The sequence below is a fragment of the Trematomus bernacchii genome, unplaced genomic scaffold (assembly GCF_902827165.1).
Source record: "Trematomus bernacchii unplaced genomic scaffold, fTreBer1.1, whole genome shotgun sequence".
NCBI lineage: Eukaryota > Metazoa > Chordata > Actinopteri > Perciformes > Nototheniidae > Trematomus > Trematomus bernacchii.
In genome coordinates, this window is record NW_022987564.1 from 4,336,859 (window position 1) to 4,356,206 (window position 19,348).

At 41.0% G+C, this 19,348-nt stretch overlaps 1 protein-coding gene across 3 annotated transcripts in view; it reads left to right on the forward strand.

Moving 5' to 3' along the window:
• Nucleotides 1-1,267: 1,267 nt before the first annotated feature.
• Nucleotides 1,268-19,348, forward strand: part of LOC117477722 (growth factor receptor-bound protein 10-like) — a 48,459-nt gene continuing 30,378 nt past the window's right edge. Inside the window, exons 1-3 of one of the 3 annotated variants that reach the window (XM_034124447.1) lie at nucleotides 1,307-1,491; nucleotides 5,860-5,966; nucleotides 11,722-11,815. In XM_034124447.1, the coding sequence (XP_033980338.1) occupies nucleotides 5,916-5,966; nucleotides 11,722-11,815 (145 nt within the window). In that variant the 5' untranslated portion in view covers nucleotides 1,307-1,491; nucleotides 5,860-5,915. Of the gene's footprint in view, nucleotides 1,492-3,236; nucleotides 3,355-5,859; nucleotides 5,967-11,721; nucleotides 11,816-19,348 lie in introns of those variants that run through there. The other 2 variants (XM_034124448.1, XM_034124450.1) reach the window with 2 other exon arrangements.

The following is a 19,348-nucleotide window of genomic DNA, read 5'->3' on the forward strand; positions in this document are numbered from 1 at the left end:
GTTCCGTCCGCAGATCTATCCACCTTGGGACGGTTAGTGCTAGATCGTATAACTCCTGGGTTTTAGGCGGAAGTGACGTAACCTGCCACCCAGGACAAGAGACGAGCATGAATACATAATCTTTCCACAAAAATATCATAAATATAATATTTTGAGAATTCATAACTGTGGAGGACAGCAGGCTATTACTAATATTTAAAACAATGACATCTCACAAGAAGAAAAGCACAGATGGGATTTAACACTCAGAAAGCCACTGAGTGCGTTTGATTTCGGATTACAGTGACACACACAGTACGAGGTTTATTTAAAAAAAGGGGGGAGATTTTTTTAGGAGTGTGCTCCCTCTCAATCCTGTTCACTGTCCTCCAGGAGGTATACGATCTAGCACTAACCACCTTTGGGACCCGTTATCGTTTTAGGGGTCCGTTTCCGCGGTTCCGTTACGGCCTCGTGTGAAGGAACGGGCCATACGAAAGAGAAAAGTAGCGGATACAACCCGTTTCGTTCCCGTGTAAACAGCACCTGAGATTGACTCATATGATATGGCGATAATATGCCTGCAGGAATTTAAAGACTGTGTTTTTTTTAGTCAGCTGGTGTAAATGTGTGATGGAATTTGACTAAAGATCATATGCTGCAGGCGACAGTGCAACAGGTACAGACTGTCGACCTGCAGTGGTGACACCAGATGGATGGATGTCTCTAATGACGTGTCACTTTAGCTACCAGAGACCGAGGGCCCCTCTTCTTCAAGGGTTAAAGTCAGGTCTTGAATACACTGCAAGAAATATCAACCCACACTGTTATTCATAAAAAAAAACATTGAAAATAAATACATAAAGGTAATACGTAAAGGTGGAAGTACTTGTAATGACTTTAACACTACTAGTTTATTTATATTTTGTATAAAGTAATAATCCGAAACTGTAAAGTAAATAGTATCTAATTCTGTCGAATACATGGAGTGGAATAAAAAGTACAACATTTGCTTCCAAATTGTAGTAGAGTAAAAGTATAAAGTAGCATGAAATAATAACACAAGTAAATACTAAATACTTAAATACAACAATTGAATACATGTACTTCACTACATTGCATCACTGCTTATTTATTTGCTTTGCTACAGTTGAGATGTGTATAGGCTACTGACTACCAGCTTGCATACAAAAAAAGTACTTCATTTTTTGCAGCGTGCTGCTGTGAATAGGGCGGGGCAGAGAGGAGGTTTCCTTCAGAGAGAGAGAGAGAGTCAGCTGGTCGAAAAGTGCAGTGCATGTGTGCGTGTGTTTGGGTGTGTACGTGTGTTTGGGTGTGTGTGTGCGAGAAAGAAAAGCACCCCGGGGGGAACAAGGTGCAGACCATAGAGCAGCGGACGGATCTTTGTGTGTGTGGGGGACAGTTTGTAAGAAGATCCAGACGAGGAGAGTCGAAGTGCTGCTCCGCGTGCGTCCTGGACACGATTCTTCAGCGTGCTGCCCTTTTATTCACGTAAGCCCTTTGGTTATTTGTTTGTAAACTCAGTATATAAACTCATCTGTTTTCGGTGGTCTCTGTGTTTCACAAAATGAACCCTTTCACAGAATGCGTTGTGTTCATGAAAGTCAGAGGTGGGAGAAGATCGTGTACTTCAATACAAGTACCAGTGTATGAATACTCTGTTACAAGTAAAAGTCCTGCATTCAAAATGTTTCTCAAGTAAAAGTATATGCATCCTAATATAGTTAAAGTAGCAAAAGTAAAAGTATTCATTGTGTAGATTGGTCCATTTCAGAATAATATGATATGTTTTATAATGATTGATCATTAAAGTGTTATCAAAGCTGGTAAAGGTGCAGCTAGTTTGAATGACTTTGTATACTGCAGGCCAGGGTAGCTTGTGAATTTACTTCAGGTGGAACTAAAGTCTTATTAATGTGTTGATTTTATTTCACATCATTAATCCAAATCTGCAAAGTTACTAAAGGTATTACTTGAGTAAATATATTTAGTTAGTTCACATCACTGCACTTACATTACATTTGTATAGCTGTGGCATATACAAAGTCAGTGTAGATTTGTAAAACAGCTTATCTATCTACCCCATAAACATATTGTCATGTAAATGATACAGAGCATGCAACAGAGCATTGTTGACTGTAAGACGATCCCCAGCTGGAGTAGTTTGAACACTGCAGTAATACTGAGACTGGTGATGGTGGCATTGGGGGTTCAGTTGTTATGAAGATTGACACAACTCCTCCTCAACACACCAGTGTGACTAGATGCTCAATCAGTGTCACAAAGCCTCTGCAGTGACTGTCTCACATCCTCACAGTAGCTTTGGTTTCTTACACTAATTGCTACTTTGTAAGGGAGCTATCTAAACCCACAGCACAAGGCCAGCAAGAATGGCTGCAACAAGCTGAGAGACTGTGTGTGTGTTTTTGTTGATGGTCTGTCATAAAGCACCATTAGCAGTAACTTAATGTAGGCTAATCCCTGCATGCTGCCAGACTTTCTCCTTCCTTCCTTCCTTCCTGGCGCATAAAGAAGACTACAGGTCTGTTTTGGACCATGCAAAATCAATGCCTTTAAGAGGCTGTGACTGGAATAATATGCTACTGTGTGTGAAGTACAGGTGCATATGGATAGCATTACAGCTTGTGAACTATAGAGATTGCTGTGCAGTCCTTGTATTATTTGTTTAGAGGAAATAAAGTCATAATCCGTAAAAAAAAAACCTGCTGAAATGCACTCAATGTCGGCATCTAAGCTTATTTGTACTTGGGAAGTTGTACGAGTGAGCTATTTTCTATCGAAACACACACACACATGCACACTCACACGCAATTGGCATTATTAACTTGCTCCATGTCCCGTTTAATTCCCTAGATCTCCCTGTTTGACCTGTAAAGCTGAATTGCTCCCTTTCTCTGCAGTAGGAACCCCAAATGTCAGCAAATGTCAAGCACTTGCAGCTTTGGCATTGCTTCCAGGCTTATTAGCCCCTTACGATCAGCCCCGCTAGCCCTTTTGGCCAGCAGTTTGATTGGTGTGAACATACACATTAGGCCTATGCAAGAACATGTGAGATATAACACCGGTTGCAGTAAGAATGAAAAAAAGAAAAAGCAGTGTGTAATTATCAGCAGAGAGGCTGTCTCGTGTGTGTGTGTGTGTGTGTGTGTGTGTGTGTGTGTGTGTGTGTGTGATTCTCAGTCAGCAGAGCGACCTAAAGATAGCAGAGCCCCAGTGGAAACAGAAAAGAGAGGAGGAGATATTGTTTGAACCATCTGATTTCTGTTATATTGTGACATGGACAATAAGGACATGCTAAGAGAGAAAGTGAAGACACAGCAGCAGAGTCAAAGAGTGAGTTGAACTATTTAGTGTGTGTTTATGTTGGAAGCAGTGTTGGTTGCAGGACTTGAAATGTGTATATGGGCTGCAGAATGGTCTGTCTTAAAGGTGGGGCATGTCATTTATTTCAGAAACACTTTTTGTTATATTCCATGGAATGCTCTTAACATCCTGATAGCAATGAATACATTAAATGCTTTGACAATAAATACATACAAACATTTCATCTGTGGAAGCCGTAGCGCTGTAAAAAGCACGACCAATCATTTTAGCCAGCCCGGCTAAAATAACTGGATGGCCTACCTGTTTGTGCACAAACTTATCTCGTGCCCTCATTGGTCATGTGTGCGTTCGTGTGTGTTGGAGGAGGGGCTCTATAAGGAAGTCTGAAGGAAGACGCAGATTTTTTACGGTTGTGTACTTTCAAATTCTAGCGCACTCAAGCTCGTTTCTCCAAAATGACATACCCCACCTTTAACAAGTAATTTCAATTTTTTGTGGAGCATTTGTGTTTTTTCTTGAGAGCTGGATAAGTGTTATTAACGCTTTCCATTGAATCAGGATCATGAAGGGAGCAGTTGGTTAGATTGTGATGGTGTTCTGGGATTTCCAGCAACAGGAAAGGATGGGGTCTTTCAGCCAAAACAATAGCCGCTTTCACACCAAGTACTTTGCCGTACTTAGTGCCCAGCACTTAGTGCCAGCACTTAGTACCCCCATGGAACTAAGTACAGATCGCGTTCACACCGGAATAAGTTCCCTGAGGGAAGATTACGCAAATGAAGCCGCTGACGTCACTTCTTCTTCTGCTTTGGGTTTACTGGCAGTCCGCAAACCACTTCACGGCGTATACTGCCACCTGAAGTTCCCGGCCGGAAGTCCCCGGGTAAGACGCCGACACCTCCTCATCACTCCACCGCTCCCATGTTTTTTTTTTGTGTTGCCATAAGTTATTCTCTCTCCGTTGGTGCGCGGGGCTAATGCTAATGCTAATAATGCTAATGCCAGCAAATACAATGGCGGCTTCACAAAACTTTTCAGAGTTTTACGGGGCGTGGTTTGACTTTTTTTCTCCCCAGGATAGTACCACCTCTCTAGCAGGCACTAAAAATGGGGGTAAAAGTTCTCGGAACTAAGTTCTCTTTTTGGTGTGAACGCAAAATTCCAGGCACTAACGGGAAAAGTACGGGGAAAAGTACTCCGGTGTGAACGCGCCTAATTAAAGAAATGTAGATGTAAATCACAATTTAAAAAAATGACATTTTGCAGAACCAAGTAGCCTTTTTATCCTCAAAATGTGGAATGAATTTTGGGGTGTAGCTGCAGGTAGCCCTACTACTGCATCGACAGTCAAAGGAATGCGTTGATTTGGCTCAAACAAAAACTTTGTAGGAGTTTGTCCCTATTGTCATTTGTCAAATTCAGTTTTGTTTTTAATAGATATTTGTCTTCTGTGTGCATGCTAATGCTTAAGCATACACTGTTTACCAAGTAATAAGGAAGGATTCAGTTTATAATAATGCAGAACCAAGGAGCCTTTTTATTCTCATATTTGGAATACATTTTGGGGTGTAGCTGCAAGTTGGATACATTACACTTTTGAAGGCAATTTGTATCTAAAATGTCCCTCTATACAACACAAAGCATCAGCATTTGATTTACACTGGCATCCTTCAAGCTCCACAATAATGAACAGCTTGAAATGGAGATGTATTGCAGTGTGTATCCCCTTTTTAAACACATACACAACGTCCCCTTGCTTACTCACTGGAGATAATGCTGCACATTGCCTTCTAATAGCCGACTCATATTACAAGTTCCTGCAGAAAGTCACCCCCCCCCCCTCCCCTCAGTCTGCAGGTGGTCATGTGTTGCTAGCTTGGAGAAGGTTTCTTATTTAATCTTAAGCCCCAGGCTTTGTTTGGGAACTGACTTGTGTGTGTGCGTCGTACCCAATGTTTACATTGGATTTGCTATGCACATGTTCATCCATGCACGCACACACATTCGCAGGGTTGGATTTCTCTTTAGCGAAGAAAGGGGTATAGGGTTTTGTGTTCTTTCTTTAGGCAGACCATATAATGAATGAATGAAAACCTTATTACAGACTCAGGGTCCAGATAAAAGACAAGGCATTACATATAATAAATTACATACACAGCATAAAAAAAATTCATAGTTTAAGAATAATTTAAATCAGTGTCCTACAAAGAGACAACTATACCAATGTCCCCATATACATACCAGTTTGTACAAGGTTGTTGCAAAGTGTTTAGCACAGATTATTTTAGTTTTTATTATATCATTTTATGGTTGTCATTAAATAATATTGCATCCCAACTCATCCTTGCAAAACACACAAAAAAAACAATCCTCTTTGTGAATTGCCTCATCATAACTTTCAAGAACAACTTTGTGAGTTTGTATTTTCTCTTGTAATTTAAATGTAGTTAATTTAGTCTACCCTCTTTTAAAATGGAGTGTGTGTTTTGTGCTTTATCCACCCCTCTTGTGCAGGGTGTTGGTGAGGCCAGAGGTTGTCCTGCCCTACAGAGGGAACACTGAAGAACACCATGGCCTTAGCGGGATGCCCTGACTTCTTCTTACGTCACCCGAACTACCAGGTAAATATTGTGTAGCGTTGCACTGTGTGTATGCATGCTTTTCACTGGTGGATGGGAGCTTATTCATCAAGAACATGTTACAGTTACACACTCCAGTTTGAAAGGCTCATGCAGGCAGGGCTATCTCCTTTGGGTCATTTGACCAGGGAATGCAACTTCTAACTTTTACAACGTCTCCACTTCTTTTTGCTTTCCCAGTTGTAAACAAGCATGCACAATATCAAGGCTCCCATTATTAATATAACTACTTGCCGCTGTAGTTAACACGTGAAAAGGTCTCAAGTTATATAGGCCTTCTAATTCATCGATAGTCAAAGCAATGACTTGATTTGGGTCAAACAATACATTTGTGGACTTGAAAACCAAAAAAGCGGGTTAAAAAAAAAACGTTCTGTGAGTTAATAATTGTGTTAACATTAACCATGTCACTCAATAATTGAATGACATGGTTAATGTTACGCTTATAATTCATATCAAAATGTTGATTAGTGCAACTTTGAGTTTGAAATTATCTTTAGTTTATAAAAGTGTTCAAGTTTTTGTTAAGGGAAAGATTGCAGTGAGATGGTTATACAAACCTCTGAGTGTATCAACATGTGGCTTTGTGAGTCCACTTGCTTCACAGTGAATGACTCCTGGCCTAGTTGGGTAAAAAATGGCATCCATTTAGCACAACAGACCCACTTCCTCTGTGCAACTCCCGCAGAATGAGCCCTTTGTTTCTCAGCTTGGATTTTCTCCTCTACAACCGTCCAGTAACCTCAAGAATTTGGCTAAAAAGCATCGTGAAGGTCTATAAATAGGGCGCTAAACAAACAACAATAACAAGCTGTTGGCTCTGTCGTGTGACAGGCCTGAGAGCATTGGATGATAGCATTACCTCTCACTGGGACCAATGGGACGATGGAGGAGACGTCGCCTCAGGTGCCCTATTCCTCTTAATGCCCCTTTCACACCGACGCTTTTCCAGCTCCAGCTCCTGCTCGGAGCTGGAGCTGGAAAAGCGCCGGTTTTTCCTGTTCACACCGCAGCGGCGGCGCGTCATAGCTCCGGAATGCGGTTCACTTCCAGCTCCAAAAAATTGTCGGTCCAGAGGCAAGAGCTTCGGAGCTATGACGCGCCGTCGCTTACGTCTCTTACGTCGAGGCGTGCAGGAAACCTTACTTTGACCATCCGTTCGCTGTTATTGATCATTGTGGAGATACATGGGCTGTACAGGTTGTCATGTCCGACTATCACAAGTAGAATCATAATGAAAAATACGCCGGTAAAATGTGCCTGTAGAAAACGGCTTAGCAAGTAGTCAGTTTAGCTTCGGTTGCTATGCTAACATCACCCATGTTATACCAGAGAAACTTTCATAACAGCGATGTGATGCCAAACAGCGTCAATTCAGACTGACACACATTCACTTAAGGGGAACTGGGGATATGTATCAGCTGCTTGTGTGACAGTCAGACAGTGAATACTTTAGAGCCGTGTGAGCTAACCCGGAGCTAACGGGAGAATAAACTCCCGTGGAAGTGCAGCCAGCACTGCAGCGGTCGGTAAATGCCGCTGAAACACATTAATAAACAATGAACCACGGCACTCTGGAGAAAAGTATAAGGTTGGAGAAGTCGTTATTTAATTTAATCTGGCTTCGTATGATTAAAAGCAACACGATCATCGACCCGACGCAGTCCCCGGCCCGTTGTTGTTGTGAGGTGAGCTCCGTTGGGGAGAAAATCAGCGACGTAAACTGTGACGTCATGACGCAGCAGCGGCAGCTCTGGGCAGTGTGAACAGAGCGGGAGCTGAAAAGGGAAACCGGAGCTGAACCAGAAAAGCTCTCGCTAGGAGCTAGAAAGGGAAAAGCGCTGGTGTGAAAGCCGCATAAGGTTTTGCCAAAAAAGTGTCTCCCTGCTAACCCAAACCGTGGGATCGCTGAGCCCCCTGCTGAGTTGAAATGAAGTTGGATTGGTTCACGTTAGATTCCAGGAAAGGGTTTTGCACCAGTAAGACTGCAGTGAATAGTGAATTGAATCCCCATAGAAAACAACATTCCTCCACCTTGAATCTAGCTGAGGAAAAACAGAGTTTGATAGTTAGAGGAGAGGGAGAGAAGTGGGTTACAACATTGCTGTGTCTGTGTGTGTTATGTAAAGCTTGCCAGTTGACGTGAAACAGCATGGCACACACACACACACACACACACACACACACCCACACCCCATGGGGTCTCTCTGTAGGTTGAGTGTGTGTGTATAGATAAGGAGCAAATGAGCTCAGTTTTCTGTAAAGTTATATAACGCTATACCTAACGGCGGGTATGATTTTCAGCTTTCAAGGCCTGTCTTCAAAGTGTGTGCGTGTGTGTTTGTCTGTCTATCTTAGTGAGAACTTTGGATCTGTGCCAGATATATTCCTTGCATACATAGGAACAGCAGAGCACTGAGAAACCACAGTTCACAGACTCAAAACACATCTGAGTTATAACTTTAGCAAGCAAAAAATTAAACCGTCAGCGTTGGTGCCAACAGACCTGAGCGTGTGTTAGGACATAGACTTCAGTCTTGCTTTTCTATTTTTAGAGCGGTCAGTTGTCAGCACAGTTATCGCCGAGGCAATGGGCACACTGGGGCTCGCACTTACAGTATGCTTTCGAGGAAGCATAGCCTTTGGTTCTCCGGGAAAACGTGTGTTGAAATACCTCAATATTATTGCCATGGGCTGAAGAGTGAAAGGGGAGATGTTTGCAGAGGTGTCAAGAGTAGTCATGACTATCCAAATGTGTCAATCTGTTTAAAGAACCACTTCTGCTGGCTTCAAGAACCACAGCATTGGTCCAGACCTTGAGGACAAGAAAATAACTCTCTTAAATCTAAGAAAATCACAGGAAATGACTCTTAAGTTTCTGCAGGATAGAGAATCAAAGCAAGCAGCCCTACGGATAAATAGAACAAGCAAGAGGAACCATTTTTTAAGGCCAGCAACTCAGAACAAGATGTCTTTTCACTCCCTTTAACAACCGTTTTACAATCTTCATTGGCCTGCCTTTGAAGTTTTAAGTCTCCCAAGAGGACTAGAAGTGATGGCTACGTGCGGTATCAAAGAGAAAAATAAAGGTTTGTTAACCAGGGCAGTATGTGTGCAACTTATAATTTTATGTTAAAAAACAATATACAACAATATCATTTGTAGTCGTGTTAGAGGTATGGCTCTGTGGATGGAAATGACAGGTCAATCAATTGGTCCACCACTTTGTTCAACACTCAAATATCTCAACAACTTTTGGATGGATTGCCATAAAACAAGTTACAGACTCTAACCCCTAACCTACGCTTTACTAACTTTGGTCATCCTTTGACTTTTCATTGAGCATCATCATCTGGTTTAAGTTTCGATTTCTCCATCACTTTGGCTTAATACTTATCATCTTTACTTCTAATATGGTGAATACCTGCACTTAGCATCAGCATGTTAGCATCGTCCTTGTGAACATGTTAGCATGGTGGAGTTAGCTCAAAGCAACTCTGTTTAGAAATGCAGTTTCACAGTGCTAAAGCATGGCTGCACACTCAGTCTTGTTCACCTACAGCAACATATTCTTTATTGCACACCATAAACAATCTTGACACATTATTGGACCACCTTAACACAGTCTGCACACTCTAGATAAAGAACCATGTAAAAGCTTTATAGCTTGTTTGATACGTTAGGGTTAGGGGGTTAAACACTTAAGAAATGGCACTTCATTTTAAGCTTGCCTTGTATCATTTTATCATATTAATACCTTTTTGGGATACAACAAAATACAAATCGATATATTGACTCAGTAGTCAATCTTTTTGTGTCTGCTCACAGTTTAGTGAATTTCAATTATGACTGGAATCAACAGTATTGACAACAACAAGTAAAAAATGTCAAGAATTTAAGGAATCACTGAAAGATTGGTTAAATCTGTGAAACACAAGACTCGAGTGTGACTGACTCACAAACCATGAAGCAGCAGCAGAAGAAGAAGAAAGCCTTTGTTCATGTACTGCTTGCACTCTTGAGAGTAGTAATACCAAGAATGCTGTGTATAACTATTGGCACAATGTGCGAAACATCCCACATCTGGAATATGCTCTTTCTGAGAAACCAATGCCATCCTTTAAGCTATCAGTTCTCAGTCTTTGTATACCTAGTGGCCCATTCAGGGAGCATCAGTGCACATCTCTTCAGGCTATAGAGTCAGGGAAAGTGCATTACTGGGAGTTCACAATGAACTTTTTATGAGGAATGTAGCCGTTAAAGCGGACTCTTTTACTGCACGAGTGCTGCTCAGGGGAGGGAGTTTGCCCTGAGTTTACTTGTAGCTATATATTAACACTGCTGCTACTGATATCTGTACTACATCGAGGACACTGTCCTGCCTCAATCTGGTGTACACAATTACAGTCTTCATGTCCAGAAGAAAGTAAATACAAAACCAGTGCTGATAGTGCTGCAAGAGAAATGACAGACACACAGGTCTGATGGCAGAAATGTTTGCAAACCAATAAAATATAACCTCTTAAATGCTTAGTGTCTTAAAATCCAAACAACATGCATATAAAGAACAGTATGTATGGTATTATTTGCTCATTAATTAAGATTCTGTAACTTTATGGCTGAAGCATTACATTTAGTAAAAGTATTTTTGTTCAGGCTAGCTCTTTCCCCCATTTACAGTCTGCTCATTGTATAAGCGAATAAGTGAAATACCAAGAGGTTTCTTTTAAGAAAATGTTTTTCACTAGAATTTTTTAATACAATGTTCTGGGTTTGTAGTGGATTAGGCCGATTTTTAAGAGATTAAGTCGAGGTTTTCTCGTCTGTTTTAGCAGGAATCCAGTTGTCTGTGGATTTGGAGTAAGGCTTGTTGTTTGCATGATGCATGTCTCTAACTTGATGAGTAAGAAATCAGGGGGAGTTTTGTGAGCAAGTTTTACCTCCTAGCTAGTCAGCTGTAACTGAAGCCTTCAGACTTTCTTTGTCAGCACTCCGCAGCCAAGTCACCTTCCTTGGAAAGCTTTTGGCCGCTGCTTCTCAGAGCTATAAATCTTACACTGCATTTATGGGTGTGTTCGAAGCACTGAGCGGTGCTTCAAATGTGTGTGTGCGTGTTTGCGTTTATTTGCACAGCAAGACCCCTGGCCACGAGCAGTTCCTGGAAGCAACGGTTTGTCGTTCTTCTTTTTCCTGGAAAAAGGGGAAGATTGAGAATGAGTATGGCTTTCTTCCCTCCCTATCACCTCTGCAGCCTTCCTGCCTCGAGGCTGCTTCAAATTAGAGAATGTGAGAGGAACTTGGCAGTGTGTGCGTCTCCAGACGGTTGAGATTGTATAAGTGTGCCTAAGCTGGTATGTTTTCGCACTTGAAATGATTGATCTGTTATTTTGTTTAAACACACACATCGGTATCTGATGAGAGGGTTTGAAATGCGTGTGTGTGCACGTGTCTGAGACAGAGAGAGCGGTGGGGTAGGGGGGGGGGGGGGGGGGGGGAGTCATAAAGTCATAAAGTCATAAAGTCCCACTGCAACAGGGTCAAAGTGTCACCGGTCTCTGAACTTGAAGCTCGGTGTTCCTCGAGAGCAGAGGCATGAATCCACCCTTTGTCTGACCCTCTGAACTCTGTGAAAATGACACGTTGCCCTTCCCTAAATGATCTGGCCTTTTAAAACCCACTGCATGGTTTTTATTGCGCTTATTATTTTTTAAAATCTTTCTTCTTTCTTTTTTTTCAGGAAAGCATGGACCGCACTTCCTCTCGTAGAACTAAGGAGCTGATTGTTCCAGGCTTCCAGCGCTCGGCCAATCAAAACTTGCCACATCACCATGGTAACTCTCCTTTCCTAATCCAGCCTACAGTATTTCAGATCTTTTCAGGGATGAATATAAAAAAAACTTCAATGTAAAAAAGGAAATTCTGGGGAAGCATGTTTTTCTAAAAGTATTCTTACTTTAAGAAAATATATCTAACTTGTTGTTAATAAGATATTTCAACTTATATTGGGCTAGATGTAACCAGTATTAAGCTGCAACAATGGTTATCATAAACTCCAGGCAGTGGAGCAAGTACATTTTTCTTATTCTAAAAGTGAAAACACTCACACAACTTCTCATTCAAGAAATCCATGATACCAATTTTAAGTTAGTTCATCACATTTTATAACACAAGGCCATCATTCCTCAATTGCATGATTTTTGGACCCAAGCAGCTTTAAAACACGAGGTAATATCATCGGGGAAGCTATAGTTCTGTGCCTCGTAAGCAACGACCATGATCACATGCACTGGCCCTAATATGAATTATTGTATAGGTAAATAAGCCTATTTTGATATATTATCTTTAGGTAAACTACCCACCTCCGAATGAATCGAGCCATTTCTTTTGCAAACACTTGTTATTGGTCGATGGCCAGTAATTATTCTTCCCAGGATGCACGATGAAATCTGTTTATCTAACGCCTAAGAACATCTAAATCCTCTTTCAACGCAGATGAATAATCATCCGATGTCCATTTATAAGCTTCATGGAGTGTCTACTCTCTATGCAGTACAATCACTCTGCACTATATATGAAAGTACGTGATATTTAGATTTATCCATGACATAGTTCTATCCATATTTCACTCATTTCCTTCTTTCTGGGAGCCCTCCACGAAAACACATGTTCTCGCCAACTCTTCTTTTCCTAGAAATCCCCTCTCACTTCTTCTATCTCAATCTCCATCTAGGACATTGTCTGCCTTCATTGCTTTAGGCTCTGGTCTCCAGATGGAGGGGTTAAAGGGCGCTTCCACCTTTTTTTGCACTGCTCAGCATTTTTCCCTACACACGCACACGCACACGCACACACGCACACATGCACACATGCACACGCACGCACACACACACACACACACTTTTGTATTTAACCTTTATTTAACCAGATAAAAAAAGCTTTGAGACCTGGCCAAGAAGGCGGCAACGTTACACATAACACAAACATATAAAATACAGAGAACATAACTAAGAAAACAAAAGACGAAAAAGCAGTCACTACATTGTGCACATTAGGACAGTAAGAAAGGTACACTACTTATTACTGCAAGAGCAGCTGGTGGCAAGGACTTCAGACAACTTCAACTTACAACATGCTATTGAGACAAGTGCCCTCAGTTTTAGGCGTGATTGAAGGTCATTCCAAGACCAAGGACCATAATGAAAAAAGACTCCTTTTTCCAGCCTCAGTCCGCACGGCAGGAACCTGGAACCGTATCCAGGCACTGGATCTGAGGTTGTAAGAGTCACACACATGCACACACATGCACACACACACACACACACACACACACACACACACACACACGCACACACATACACATACACATACACACACACATACACACACACCTGTTGGCCTGTTCCCAATATATTCCAAGAAAACCCTTCAGCTGTCGTGGGAATCCTTTTTGGAAATCTGCCAACTTGTGGAAAGGAGACGGTGTAATCTGTGTCTCTCCAAATGTTCTTTTCGCTCCCTTGGCTCGATGGTTTATTGGATTGTCTGCTCTGCTGATGTTTGGTGGTCAAACATCAGCAGAGCGTGTCAAATATGGCTTCACGTGAACGGGGGTTAGGGTAGTGTTTATATCGGCCTGTAGGCCAGTGCCGTGCAGAGGGGAGTTTATGGTATGTAGGCCAAAGGTCTGTGGGGCAGGGGGGGGTGGGGGGGGGGGGGGGGGGGGGGGGGGGGGGAAGATAGTGTAAGGTATGCAGGTTGATACTGGAGTACAGGCAGTGACACAACAGACCATCACAGTGGATCAGAGGGAGGGTTCTCTCGCCTGGAAACACTTTTGCACTTAAATGAATTGCACTTTATATGACTTGTATAATAAAATATTGACTGCAGCAATTTTATTTCCAGTTTGTGGTAGCTATAAGTTTGATAATGGGAAATGAAGAAGCACTAACTGCAGGATAAGTTGCTGAGTCAGGTTGAGGAAATCATGCTTATCATAAATATCTCATACACTGCATTGAATGCAATCACAATGGTGATATTTACAGCATATCGAGTGAGTAACTGAGGGTTAGCTACTTAGGTGTTGCACTTCAAGTAGAAGTTGCAATACTACGGAAATACTATGTTATAAGTTTAAGTCCACCATTCAAAAATGTACTCAAGGAAAAACTCAAAACAGTACCATCAAAATATACTTAAAGTACAAAAAGTTAAAGTATTAATTATGCAGAATAGCCCATTTCATTATCATGTATCCTACAGAACTGGATTGTATTAAGTGACACGTCATTGTGTTTAATCTATTGCTGAAGGTAAAGGAAGGGCTTATTATTAACATTTTATATACATCTTGGTAACTTAACCTATCATAATACATCACCATTACATTTGTTTTTAGAATAAAAAACCTGCAAAAAAGGCTTAAATAAATGTAGAGTAGCAAAAGGTATAATATTTCCCACTGGATTGTATTGGAGTAGAAATATTAAATGTCTTTCTCTTAACAAATCCACAGTGAAAACTAAACACAAACACAGTTTAAACGACATAACATGGGACAATGTTTCACATGGAGTAGCATTCATGGCATAAACGATGACTACAAAGTAAATAACAGGAAATAAAAACAGACCAAAAACATACCTCATTGGCTGCATGCTATCAAGAAGAGGGAGGCCCTACCATAATGTAACAAATTCATTATTGTTAGCCTTAGAAAATATACGTTATAATTAAATAACAACCATGTAAAGGCTACACTTAAGAGGGTATGACCTTAATGTAGATTTTCACAATGTCCACATTCTCAGATATGTTGATCACGTGCATCACTGAAAGGCAGCAGTTAGTTCTTACAACATTTTCAAGTGAAATGAATTTGCATGCGCTAAAAGGGGTAACTTTTGTTACTGTGTAGTGAATGTTCGAATGTAAGATGTAAGAAAACGGTGTGTGTATCAATGAACGAGATGTGTCAGTTCAATTGATGCAGCACTGATAAAAGTAATCCATCAAACGTCTTCAAGGTGTCTTGTTCAGCTTTTCTTGCAGCCATCCATCTACCTGATTCCCTGATAATGTGTTTTGTAGAAAACCACTGATTAATGACTTTAGTGAAAAAGCTACTGTTTCATTCTGACTCACCAGAGAGACATCACATCACCCTCGATGACGGATGAGCTTTATATTTAGATCATGCCCGGCTCAGGTTACCTGCCCTTCACTTTGGCTGGGCCTGTCTTTTTGATGATCTGATGACATGTCTCTTGACACACACCATGATGTCAACGGCAAGTAGGCCAGCAATATACTCTATCCGATGTTATGTTTTGTTCCTCCAGAGTTGCCCTGCTTCACTTGAATAACGTCGGCCGTCGGCCAGCTAACCAATCAGAGCAGACTGGGCTCTGGTTTCAGACAGAGGGTGAAAAGAGGTGCTGCAGCAGAGGCAGTATGAGAAAAATAAAGAGATTTTTTTGAACATTAAATCATGGAGACATGTCATAGTAGGAACAAAGTACTAATATGAACCAGAACATTGGCATATACAGGAAGGCCCCTTTAAGAGTGGCTTGTATCACAGAAATGATGAAGAGAGGAAAGCATTACTCACTTTTCCCCACATCATGTGTGATGATGCAGAGCCAATACCTTACTAGTTTCACTTTCACTTCCCTGTCCATATGGAAAGAAATGTGCTCCATGCGTTGCAAAATATGGTACAGATAATACATTATTGACTACTTGTGTATGCTCATGCTTTAATTTAGCTGGAGTATTGTTATTGCATCTAAAGAAGCTTAATTGGCTGAAGGTCCGGCTCTCTTCACTGACCCCGTGCTGCTGTCAGAGATCTATGATTGTAGGTTATCGTGTCCAAGGACAGCGTGTGCTCGTACTGTTTATTCTGTGATATCGCAGGAATAAATTGGCTGCTACTGTGAATATAAAGTTTATCTGTTGATATGACACAACCGGCACAAATGGTAATAAGTTAATGATTTCAACCATGAAGAGACAGATTGAAGAAGACGATTAGGGCTTTCACCCAGACAAAACACTTTAAAAAGAGGTATTCTGGGTTTTGTTGTGTGATGCTAGTGCCGCTGCAGTTTATATCAAACATTGCAGTTAGTAAATCGGGAGGAGATTTATTTTAATGCAATATGTCCTCTGGCTTCCCTTACTCACGCCAGCAGTGCATTGTGGGCCAAGCCAGCAAACAGGAGGACGGAGACGAATGCCAATGATCACATCATTATCCTTTTTGAGCTGCACTGGGCTACATTTTTATGTAAAACTCCTGCCAACTTATCAAACTCAAGGACAAAGTTAAAGGGCTGCAAGGGAGAAATACCCAGAATTAAGATGATGGAAGATTTTCTGAGGTGATGAAATGTTGGTTTAAAGTGAAGCCACTTTTTGTGGAAATCTTGTTTGTGCATAGACATATACTGTATGTAGCCTGTCCAGAGAAAGACCTGCCAAAAAATACTAAAGCACATATTTTAAAGGGGACCTATCATGCAAAATGCACTTTTGTAAGTCTTTTATACATGAATATGTGTCCCCGGTGTTCCAGGGAACTCACCAAGTGTCAGAAAACACAACCCTCTCTATTTTCCTCCATACCCAAATCTCTAAAAAAATGGGCTACAACGGATCTGATAAAAACTGATCCAGATTTGAACACTGTCCTGACGTCAGGACAGTGGCGCTACGGCTATTGGGCCAACTCCACCAATCAGGAGGAGACAACCACGGCATTGTCGTTTGAAAGCGCTGGAGACGCTGTAGTACATATGCCAGGCCAGTAGATGGTGCTGTGCTCACAGAATCAGCCCTTGCAAAAACAGAGCTAAAAAATGTCAAATTGAGCAAAATGAGGCATGGCTAAAATGCATGATCTGTTTGGTATTTTAAAAAAAAAAAGTATAAATATGCCTTATATAGGTATGGTCCTACACTATATTATTCAAATATAGCATGATAGGTCCACTTTAAACTACCTCCTCTGCTGTCAGTGCTCATGTTTAAATCCCACAGAGCTGTCTTAAACTGGAGCTATGATAATCTCACAATGAATATATTTTAGTGTTTTTAAGTTGTTATTACCTTTTAATGGTGTGCTTGAGAGGACACCACAAACTGCAAAAAACATGATCTCTCTATTATTAATTATTTATCCACAGAGGTTTTATACTTGTAAAACTTGCCTTTTGCTGAGATAATATATATACAAATCTAAGATGTCTTTACAATGTTAAGTCTCTGGGCTGAGCTGGTGAGGGACTAACATTATTTTCAGTGGGCTGCTATCCAGGAAGTAAGCCAGAAACTAGAAGACTTTGATGACTTTTGCAGCAGGGAAGCAATTCCATGGGATTACAAATGTTTTATTTATTAAATAGAAATACTGTGGGAAATATTGCAAGTTATTCTGAAAAAAATGCCAACATTTGGAGTTCCTTAATTGTTCTTTTCACAACATTTTAAATGCTAATTAAAACTGATTTAGCATGTTTAGTGGGTCAAATCCAAGTACCTTCACAAAAACAGGTGTACTGCTAATTTCACAACATGTGGTATACTGTTTATTTTTTGTAGTTTTTCATTAGTTAATTGCACTGGTTGTCTTAAAAATGTTTCATAATTGCTGCATTTTAAAGACCAATTTTTTCAAATGTAATCTGGGTTGATTATATTTACTTGCGTTTTGTTATCTGATTACCTAAACCCGATTACTTAGAAGACGCTATATCGCAGCTTTACATAACAACCATCCCGGCTGTCCTCATATCCTCTCTTGTTCTTTTGTGTGTGTGTCCCCTCCGTGCCCCCCCCCCCCCCCCCCCCAACCCATGTCCCACTCATGAACCCCAGCATCACATGACCTTGTGTCCCAGACTATCCTTTCTGTTTGTGTGTGTGTGTGTGTGTGTGTGTGCATGTGTGTGTGTGTGTGTGTGTGTGTGTGTGTCATGCATGCCTCTTTTTGCGATCAGAGTGCTGACAAGGACGACTCCCGCTGGCTCAGAGGATTCTTTTCCGCTTGGTAGGCTCAGCGTGTATGTTCACTCTGTACAGGAGGTACACTGTGTGCTCTTTCTTTGAATTCTGCTGTATAACTACATGCCCATGCTCATCAACGACACATAGCGTACATGGTGTCCCGGCCTCTGTGTGCATGCGCGTGTGTTTGTTTTGGTGTCCTACTTTGTCCTGATCACTTGGCCACCATATGCCATGGACGGGCTGGTGAATGTTCCCCGAGTGCTGTAATTTCTTCCTGCAGGAATGTCAGGAATTCTGTGTGTGGTGTTGGGTTGGGACGCACATAGGACTAAAGGGCTTTGTATACACACATACAGAAACGTATTCTGGCCTTAACCTAAGATTTATATTCCCTTATCCCTACTAGATGGCCGTGCACATTGGTCTATAAGAAGTGTAGATTTAGTAGTAGCAAGATTACTGATATATATATATAAAAAAAAAAAAAAGTTTAACAATGACCAATAATAGTTATGTTGATACTATAATGAGGAAGATGAGTTTGTCTATATGTGTTGCTATAAGTTTTAGGACCAATATAAAGAATTACCTAAAGGCCATTTATAACAAAAATTAACATTGCTATCAGCGTTCTGGAGGAACATAGTGAGCATTAAATAAATACAATTATTCTTTAGGGTATACTATTTATATTTAAAGCAATCAAGAAGTTATCTGAATTTGAGTTTCCTAAAAAATACATTGTGGAGGCCACTAATTAAAGGGGCCCTATTATGCAAATGTACAGGTTCATATTTGTATTTTCTACTGTGACATGTCTCCATGCTCTAATGTTCATAAAGTTCTTTCTTTTTCTCATACTGCCTGTGCTGCAGCACCTCTTTTCACCCTCTGTCTGACACCAGAGCCCAGTCTGCTCTGATTGGTTAGCTGGCCGCGTAACCGCTGAGATCATGTCCCGCCCCTTAGCCTATCAATTACAATGTGTTGGTGCGCTAGCCAATTGAAGCGCGAGTGTTACATAGTCATGTCAAAATGTTATGGAAGTAAACAATGGAGTCCAATGGAGGCGTTTCAGGCAGGGAGGTGGGGGGGAGTGTGTGGGAGAGAAACTCCCTCTGGAGGGGAACACAGGGATTTCATTTACATGCACAAAAATCCATATAAAACATCACAGGAAAGGGAAAATCTCAAAAAGCACAATAGGGCCTCTTTAAATATAAAAAAAAAAAATAGGTGTATGTTTTGAAAATGCATTTTTGGATGCATAAAGAGTGCAGTCTGAAAGTTCATCTCCATTTGTCCCTGAAGGGCAATTGATTTCCAATCATTAAGTATTAGTCCTG